The sequence below is a fragment of the Penaeus chinensis genome, chromosome 7 (assembly GCF_019202785.1).
Source record: "Penaeus chinensis breed Huanghai No. 1 chromosome 7, ASM1920278v2, whole genome shotgun sequence".
Taxonomy (NCBI): domain Eukaryota; kingdom Metazoa; phylum Arthropoda; class Malacostraca; order Decapoda; family Penaeidae; genus Penaeus; species Penaeus chinensis.
This window is the reverse complement of record NC_061825.1, coordinates 38,443,895-38,453,894: the sequence shown is the minus strand read 5'-3', so window position 1 is coordinate 38,453,894 and position 10,000 is coordinate 38,443,895. Positions and strand designations below refer to the sequence as shown.

Here is a 10,000-nt window from a genome sequence, read left to right as displayed (position 1 = left end):
TTATTTTTCTCTAGTAATGTGAGATGAGGTTTTACTATTTTTCTGAGGAATTTGTGAGAAGGTTAGATAGAACTTGGTAGAGAAATTCTTATAGTCTCAGATTTGTTATTGGCAGGCATGGATCTGCATTTCCCTTACTATTGTATAAATAATAGTTCGTAAACAAATCTGGTATTCAGATTAATTAAAGTAAATATAGTAGTCATATTCGTAAACAAATTGATGGATACATAAAATAATGATAAATAATAAGATTAAGAAAATACAAAATGCGTCGAAATGCATGCAAATACACATAAATACATACTTAACATACACACCTAACATATACCAAACACCATACATATCCAACATATACCACACACCATACCTATCCAACATATACCACACACCATACATATCCAACATATACCACACACCATACATATTCAACACACAATATAACACTTGCCCATACTCTTTCCCCCAGGCCCCTTCACCGTATTCGCTCCCACCGACGAAGCTTTCGCAGCTCTCGAACCCCAACTTGTTAACTACCTCCTTGCGAATCCCGAAGTCCTCAAGAACGTGCTCCTTTACCACGTCCTGCCAGGTCAAGTCTTCTCCTCGAACTTGGCGAATGATCTTGTGGCAAATTCCGCCCAGGGAAGGACTCTGAGGGTCAATCTTTTCTCTAATCCCTCGGTGAGTAGGACTGATAGGAAAGATATTGTGAGGATGTTTCTTTTTTTCGTCTTCGTTTTTGTTATTGGTATTTGTTCTGCTTCTTCTTTTTTTTTTTTTTCTCCTGAACCCTATTCATCCTATATATTTGTTTGTTTTTCCTCCTGTTTACCCTAAATTTCTGGTGAATCAAACGAGATTTTCAGAAATTTGGGGAAGTAACCATGATTTTGAAACACCTCGATGAGTCTGTATAAACAGAAAAACAAAACCTCAATAAACATCTAGAAAGGGTTAGCACAACCCAAACCAATAAAATAAGATATCAATCACCTTTTCATTACAAATTCCTAGTAAAACACATCAGTGACCCTTTTCTCCTCCAGGGCGCGGTGGTCAACGGCGTAAACGTGATCGAGGCCGACATCCCCGCGAGCAACGGCGTCGTCCATGTCATCGACAAGGTCCTTCTGCCTCCCAAGGGCACGGTCGTCGACACCCTGGTTGGCGACGACAGATTTACGACCCTCGTGGCTGCTGTGACCGCCGCTGGCCTGGCCGACACCCTCGCCTCTGGTTTGTCGTGCTCGGAGTTTGGTTGAGCTTGGAGGTTATTTATTCTGGGTGTAGATGGGTTGGCTGAGTCGTTATTCGTGTTATAAGGGTAACCTTAAGAATTTGATTGATCTTGAGAGGTTTTTCATCCTGGGTATAGATGGATAGGCAGGGACGTTATCCGCGTGTCTCTCTCTCTCTCTCTCTCTCTCTCTCTCTCTCTCTCTCTCTCTCTCTCTCTCTCTCTCTCTCTCTCTCTCTTCTCTCTCTCTACCCCTTTCTTAGAAGGGTATTCTGAAGAGTTTGGTCGATCTTAAGAGGTTATTTATCTTGGGTATCCGCGCGTTTAGCAGGGTATTATATTACTAAATATCATCACATGCTCCTGATATTTACTACTCTTTTCGGTATACTTATATTCGCGGGAATCTTAAAGAACGGTTAGCTATATATTCGAAATACTTCATCTACTCGAAATGAACACAAAACCAAAAAAATCCTCAAAGAACAAGTAAAATTCCACATATCTCTAACGTACCATAACCAATATCCAACCCCAATACGAAAAATAAATCTCTTCTAATTACTTCAACAGAGGGACCCTTCACAGTCTTCGCCCCTACTAACGACGCCTTCAACAAGCTCCCTCCTGGTACTGTGGACAGCCTCCTACAGGACATCCCTGCCCTTCAGAAGATCCTGCTGCGCCACGTCGTCCCTTCAACCCTCTACTCCCGTGCTCTTTTGGGGAACACCTTTAGTACAGCGAGCCAGGAGGAGGTTGGTGTTGTGTTATGTTGTCATTTTTTTGTTTTTTTTTTTCTTCTTTCTTCTTCGTTCTTCTTCTTTTTCCTTTTCTTGTTCTTCTTTTTCTTGTTCTTCATTTACTTCTTTTTCTTCTTCTTCTTCTTCTATTTCTTATTCTACGTCTCCTTTTCTTGTTCTTCATTTTCTTCTTCTTCTTCTTCTATTTCTTATTCTACGTCTTCTTTTCTTCTTTTTCTTTTTTCTTTTTTTTCTTCATGATCGTTTCTTCTTTTTCTTCTTTTCTTTTTCTTCTTCTTCTTCTTCTTCTTCTTTTTCTTCTTTCTTTTCGTCACTCATATTACTTATTATATGGTTATTATAATATATTTATTGTTAGATGTAAAACTAAAACATAAGAGATAAAAATGTAAAAATAATTAGCATTGTAATTGTTAAATAGAAAAAATAAAACAAAAATAAAACTTAAATAACATTTTCGCTGTTGAATAAGAAGCCAAAGATTCTATTAAACTAAGACTTAAAACTATACATTCTAATCGCTAAATCAAACACTCTAACATACTTTCCTAAAACATTCATCTAGAATCTGCCTGGATTTTTTTTTTTTTTTTTTTTCGAGAAGGATCTCTTTTCTCATTTTTTTCCCCTACGCATGTGGAAGAGACAATCGAGATAACATTTCTTTCCTTTTTTTCTCTGTCTTTCATTTTTTGTCAATTAACTATTTATTTTCTCTCTCTCTCTCTCTCTCTCTCTCTCTCTCTCTCTCTCTCTCTCTCTCTCTCTCTCTTCTCTCTCTCTCTCTCTCTCTCTCTCTCTCTCTCTCTCTCTCTCTCTCTCTCTCTCTCTCTCTCTTTCCTTTAAATGACCCCCCAAAAATAAATATATATATTTCTTCTTCCTCCACAGTTGTCAGTGTCCCAGGACGCCTTCGGTCGCGTGACAGCTTCCACGAGTGCCAACACCGCCCTCGTGACGATTCCCAACACACCTGTTTCCAACGGAGTCATCCACGTCATCGACACCGTTATCTAAAGTCATCTCATTGTGTATATACGTCATCGTCTTCACGCGTGTCACCTTATACTATGATTTTTTCAGATAAATTTTCGTTTTTAATCTTTGCTTGTTGTTTTCCCTTGCTTTAAGTCCTAATGGGCGCGGGTGGCAAAACTACAATGTTATACCCACTATAATAAGAAGTTTATCTGTTGTCTTTACATACAGATGGCTCTACAACTTCATTTATATTATTTTATTATCTTTGATGTTATTAATATTTGAATAACAATTTAATAGTCATAATATCAATTAGAATGATAACAATTTCAATATTGGTAGTTTTGCAAAGAAAAACACCTTTTCCCGGCAATTCAAGGAATGGGGAAATCAGGATCGGTCACTAGGACCAGTTGATAGACTCCTTGCTGCTGAGCACACGTAGAGCCATCTGTATGTAACAAAACTCACTAAAATCTAAAGGGGACGGTAAACAAGCCCGCTGTCATTGGGTTAATGGGTTAAGAATCTAAAGAGATGAATTTCAAAATTGGTAAAGACATCGGGAATATATAAGGAACTGATAGGGAATCAAAACATATATATACATATATATATATGTGTGTGTGTGTGTATATATAACATGTACATAAAACATTATTTACATATATAACAATATATATATAAAACATTTTATATATATATATGTGTGTGTGTGTGTGTGTGTGTGTGTGTGCGTGTGCATTATGTACTTATGTGTGTATATATCCCAATGCCGCCGGGGGAAATGAATAAAAAATGGGCTCATTTTCTATATTTTTGTGAAATGTCTCTGCACATAGATGGCTCTGCTAATGCTTAACCACAAAGGAGTCAATTAGTAGACCTTGTGACCTTACGTGAGTTGAATTGGTGGGAAAAACATATTTTTTACTAGTGCTATGAATATCGATGGCGTTATTTTTATTATAAACATTATAATTACTATAATGTTATAAACATTAGTAACAGCAAAATAAGATAGCGATCAAAGAAAATGGTAAACGGGCGAGACACACAGTACTCGTAACTGGCTCATTGGTGACTTAGTACAAGTGTAGCCATCTATGTGTAAAAACAAACAAACAAGGTCTCACAGTGGGCATACCACGTACGTACACGTCACGCCCGTCGGCATTGGGTTAAACGTGTGTGTGTGTGTGTGTGTGTGTGTGTGTGTGTGTGTGTGTGTGTGTGTGTGTGTGTGTGTGTGTGTGTGTGTGTGTGTGTGTGTGTGTACATATATATCTATATATATAGATATATGTGTGTGTGTGGGTTTACATATATATATATATATATATATATATATATATATATATATTCATGTATACAAATGTATATGTATACATATATATGTATATGTATACATATATATGTATATGTATACATATATGTATACATATATATGTATATGTATACATATATATGTATATGTATACAAATATATGTATCCATATATATATATATATATATATATATATATATATATATATATATATATATGTAAACCCACACACACACATATATCTATATTTACAGATATATGTATATATATATATATATATATATATATATATATATATATATATATATGCGTGTGTGGGTGGGTTTACTTTTATATATATATATATATATATATATATATATATATATATATATATATATATGTATGTATGTTTACATATATGTATATGTACATATATATGTATACATATATATGTATACGTATACATATATATAATTGTAAATACATATATACATATATATGTATATATATACGTAAATTATCGTTTTCCTTCGCCTTTGATATCGCCAGCATCGTAATCATGAAGATAATGGAGATGGCAATCACTATCTTTACTGTTATTGTCTGTTATTGTCTTTACTCGTATCTTTGTTATCTTTTTACCAATAACGTACTTTTTGTTTCTAGGAATCCGAAGTTTAAAGGAGTCCTTATCATTCATGAAGTTACAGTAAGGGTTCTTGTGACCTCTAGTTAGGGGGGGGGGAGGGACATCTGCAAATATATATATATATATATATATATATATATATATATATATATATATATATATATATATATATATATATATACAGTTTATTATGTCTTTCCTAATTTTGAAGAAATAAATCACAACGTATCATTGTGTAACTTTATTTTGTCTCATCAAAATAGTCTAGAATAGTACATTATACCGAAATTGTTTAGAAATATTTGGAAAAAAATACTTCAGATTCGATAATGAAATATTCATTTAGTTACCCAGTCATTTTACTCGTTTTCTATAAACGATTAGAGCGTTGTCTTACTATAGAAAATATAAATTTATTGGGTAACTATAGTAAAAAGTACCTAATGTTGTTTTGCATTTAGATTTACAACAAATTAGATACTTCATATTTTTTTCTTTCTTCTAAAATTACTTCCCATAGGTAAGGGCATTGCAGATTCCATTATACAGGGTGATATTCTTCTAAAATTGTTTCTCATAGATAACAGTATTTTAGATTCCAATAGAATATACACATCAATTAAATATTTCAATTATCGATTTTATGGATCATGTTATAACTCATTGATGAAGGACAAACTAATATGTTATCTGTATCTTGTACACGGATATCCACACACATTTATTGGTATAAATACATAGATATAGAACGTAGAAGTCATATGCATTTTATCTATGACCTAGTCAAATTGAACTCCATTTTCACTGTAGACAGTAGAGTTATTTGATTGTGGCTTCATAATAGAAATATATGTAAATATGTGTATATATGTATATATGTGTATGTGTGTGTATATGTATGTATATATATATATATATATATATATATATATATATATATATATATATATATATATATATATATATATATAATACGCACCTACACCCACACACACGTAATATATTTTCGTAAAGGGTGAGATAGGCAGTACTCGTAATTGGCTCATTGGTGATTTAGTACAAGTGTACCCATCTATGTGTAAAAACAATTAAACAAGTAAACTCACAGTGGAGATGGCACGGATACGTGATATGCCCGTCGCGAATGTGTTAATGATAATGATAATGATAATAACAATGATGATAATAGTAATGACGATGATTATGATTAATATTATTATAATGATTATAAGGATTATGATATAACAAAAATAATGATAACGAGATAATGATAAAAATTAAGATAATGGGATAATAATAACAATAATGGAAATAACTTATGTATCATAATCAATTTGAAAAATAACACGAAAATGAAAAAGATTTATCAGACACGAGTTTCACACTTTCTTTATTCCTCTGTACTGATGACATTGCTATTTTGATATATTAGGAATTCTGTATGTATAGATTGCATGAGAACTTTGATAGTGAGAAATAGAAAACTAAAATGAGGTAATTTGTAAAATATTTTGAAGCGGAAGTTTCTTAATAGTGAAAAAACAAATGGTATTAATCCTATTTGCTTACTAAAATGAGGGAAGATACATTGTGGAGTCTAAATGCAGATTACATCATGTATTGCACAGTAGTGGTTATTCGCTCAGACCTAATATAGCCCCTGTAAAGTGTAAATGTACAAATGAGAGACTACGAACGCCTGTTATAGTCCAAAAGGTCATTTAATATATGAAACTATGAAGAATGTAATCGATATTTGTAAAAGTCAAAAGCCCAACTAACTCATACAAAGTAAACAGTATGGTTAGAAAAGTAAGTTTCAACCCGCACGTGGTAGTGTCTGGTCTCATCTGCGACAAACTTGCTTAAGACCTAATGATAATCATGGCCACTGAGGTCTTTAAACAACGTAAACAAAATAAAAATATGATATTTGGTATGCTTAACACAGTACTCTCAGCTCCATTTTTCAATCACCTGTCAATAATACATTTCCCATCTTACACATCCAAAGACTATAAGAAATCAAGGTTTATGATATATAATATGACTATTGATAAAAATAATGTTCGAAATTATATCAACAGTTCCATTTTTTTAATCACTAACCCATATATTCCCTTCTTCACAGATCCCAAGGTGAATATAAATCAAACTTATCCAAGAAGTCGATCAAGAGAGGTGTTCTATCTACACATCTATCTATCTATATATATATATATATATATATATATATATATATATATATATATATATATATATATATATATATATATACAATTTTTTTTTTTTTTTTTGTCTTTTTGCGGTCGAGTCTTTCCCAACCTCAGAGTTAATGAATTCATCGGAGGATCGGTGGCGGCCTTTTAACTGTACTCCCCAGAGATGAATCATATGAACGCTTTGGTCTTGTATCCGAGAGGGAGTGAGGTTCTAAAACGTCACCTCCATTAGACAAGAGCTCCTTTGGGTAATTAGGTTCAGACAAGAGCTCCTTCGGGTAATTAGCTCCGGGTTAAGCTAGTGCGTTGTGGGCGAGTGAGCGTAACGTTCATGTTGTCGGCGCTGTGTTTACTGAATTTCTTCTTAATGTGTTTTAATTGTCCGGCTGTTCCTTTAAGAAATGGTGAGGTTAGATGAATAGCTTTGTTTGGGGAAAAAGGGGATAGATATATTCCGGTTGGAGGTTACTAGGAGGTTGGCATTGATTATGTTGTTAATGGTTTGGGATAAAGTTGAAAGTTGGGGAGATAAAACTTCATGATGGTTTTGGATAAATTAATGTTTAGATAGATAAGCTAATGGTTGGATAATAGTTATTAATACTTTTGATAAATAAGTCTTCTTATATGCTTGGATAAACAATGTTATTGAAGATTTGGATAAATAAAATTATTAGAAGTCATTGTCCATTCTGTAATTACATTAGAATATAGTTTGTGGTTTTAGAATAATAGTTTAAGGTTGATAGCAAAAGCTTTAGAGTACTGTTTTTAATAATGTGATTTTGAGATATTTGAATAACTATCATTACAGCGCATGATAACCGTAAAAATGTTGCTTTATTAATACCACTTATTAATATCATATCATTTTATCATTCGCTCTTTCGAAAATGCGTGCAGTTCAGTCAACAATTCAAAGGAAAGAAGAAACAAAAAGAATTTAAGTAAAACCATTATTCTGGACGTGAAAATAACATAATCTTAGCTTCATCCTCATAAGAAGAAGAAAATTTATTACACTCTTTAAGTGTCAAGGTCAAATGCATAAATTCGGACACGGGATGTGCCAAGTCACGTGTTAAGTTGAAACTACGTAGGAGCTTAACCTGAGGACCTGTTCGAAAGTGTTGGGGATATTTTGACCTATTTTTAAAATGTTGTAATGTTGAATCATTTGGATATATGGAAAGTGGATTACATATTTCCTGGATATTTTTTTCTTTCTTTCTTTCTTTGAAGCAGACAGTTCGTTGTAAATAAGTTTAAACAAAACTTTTATATGTTTGAGGAAAACTATTATATTATATGTGTTTTGTATGATCATTCATGCGTATGTAATTTTAAACGTTTATTGTAGTTGTTGAAAGTTATGTTTTTGTATTCTTAGTGATTTTATTTACATGTTTGCTTTGTGAATTTGTTCGGTCACCATTTCTTTCTCCTTCCCCCTCTCCCTCTCCCTCTCCCTCTCCCTCTCCCTCTCCCTCACCCTCACCCTCTCCCTCACCCTCACCCTCTCCCTTCCCCCCACACTCCCCCCTCACTCTCTCTCTCTCTCTCTCTCTCTCTCTATCTCTATCTCTATCTCTATCTCTATCTCTCTCCCTCCCTCCCTCCCTCCCTCCCTCCCCCCCTCCCTCTCCCTCTCCCTCTCCCTCTCCCTTCCCCCCACACTCCCCCTCACTCTGTCTCTCTCTCTCTCTCTCTCTCTCTCTCTCTCTCTCTCTCTCTCTCTCTCTCTCTCTCTCTCCCTCCCTCCCTCCCTCCCTCCCTCCCTCCCTCCCTCCCTCCCCCTCCCCCTCCCTCTCCCTCTCCCTCTCCCTCCCTCTCCCTCTCCCTCTCCCTCTCTCTCCCTCTCCCTCTCCCTCTCATTCTCCCCCCCCTTTCCCCCTATCCCTCTCCCTCTCCCTCTCATTCTCCCTCCCCCCTTCCCCTTCCCCCCTTCCCCCTATCCCTCTCCCTCCCCCTCTCCCTCCTTCTCCCTCTCTCCCAACAATCCCCACCCTTCTTTCCCACGCCTACCACGCCACCACGAAACCCCAGAGTGACATGAGATCCCCGCCATGAGCGTGGGCGTTTAAGTAGTGATAAAGCACCATCTTCCAGCCCATTTACTCGGCCTTTTAGTTCATGTGCACTTCCTTCGGCCTCAGTCAGTTGGGTGGCGCCACAAGCATGGGATTTTCTTGTGCTTTAGTCTCTGTTTATCTGTCTGTTTGTCTGTCTTTTTTTCTATATTGTATGTCTGCTGTCTGTTTTTTTTGTTTCTGTGTTGTATGTATGTATGTATGTTTGTCTATATTGCTGTGTGCCTGCCTGTCTGTGTTTTGTATATTGCTGTCTGCATTTTGCAATACTTTTGTCTGTCTGTCTGTTTATCTATCTTATTCTCTCTCTCTCTCTCATTCTCTCTCTCTCATTCTCTCTCTCTCATTCTCTTTATCACTCATTCTCTCTCTCACTCATTCTCTCTCACTATTTATATTTCTTCTACAATGCTATCTTTATTTTTATTTTTTTTTTAAATATTAGGCTGTTAGTTTGTTTTTCTGTCTATCTTTTTGTTCGTCTTCCTTTATCTTTCTTATTCTAGGCTGTTCCTCGTTCGTTCTCTTTATCTATCCTTCTTTCGGTATAGCTATCTATCACTACTTTCTATCTATCGGTTTTAGACTGTTGCTCGCTCGCTCCACCTATCTATCTATTCTTTATATATTGTTTTTTGTCTATGCTATTTTTACATCTTTAATCTTTTTTTAGGCTCTTGATGACATGATTTCTCTATCTATCTAAGGCGTCTTTCTATCTATCTATCTTTAATTTTATTCTGTT

General features: G+C 34.9%; 1 protein-coding gene across 1 annotated transcript in view; it reads left to right on the top strand.

Annotated features, from left to right (window-relative positions):
- LOC125026977 (transforming growth factor-beta-induced protein ig-h3-like) overlaps positions 1–3,109 on the top strand; it is a 17,544-nt gene extending 14,435 nt beyond the window's left edge. The window contains exons 16-19 of the mRNA XM_047615583.1: positions 470–684; positions 1,050–1,239; positions 1,814–1,998; positions 2,896–3,109. Of these exons, the coding sequence (XP_047471539.1) occupies positions 470–684; positions 1,050–1,239; positions 1,814–1,998; positions 2,896–3,021 (716 nt within the window). The 3' untranslated portion in view covers positions 3,022–3,109. The remainder of the gene's footprint in view (positions 1–469; positions 685–1,049; positions 1,240–1,813; positions 1,999–2,895) is intronic.
- The last annotated feature ends 6,891 nt before the right edge of the window (positions 3,110–10,000 follow it).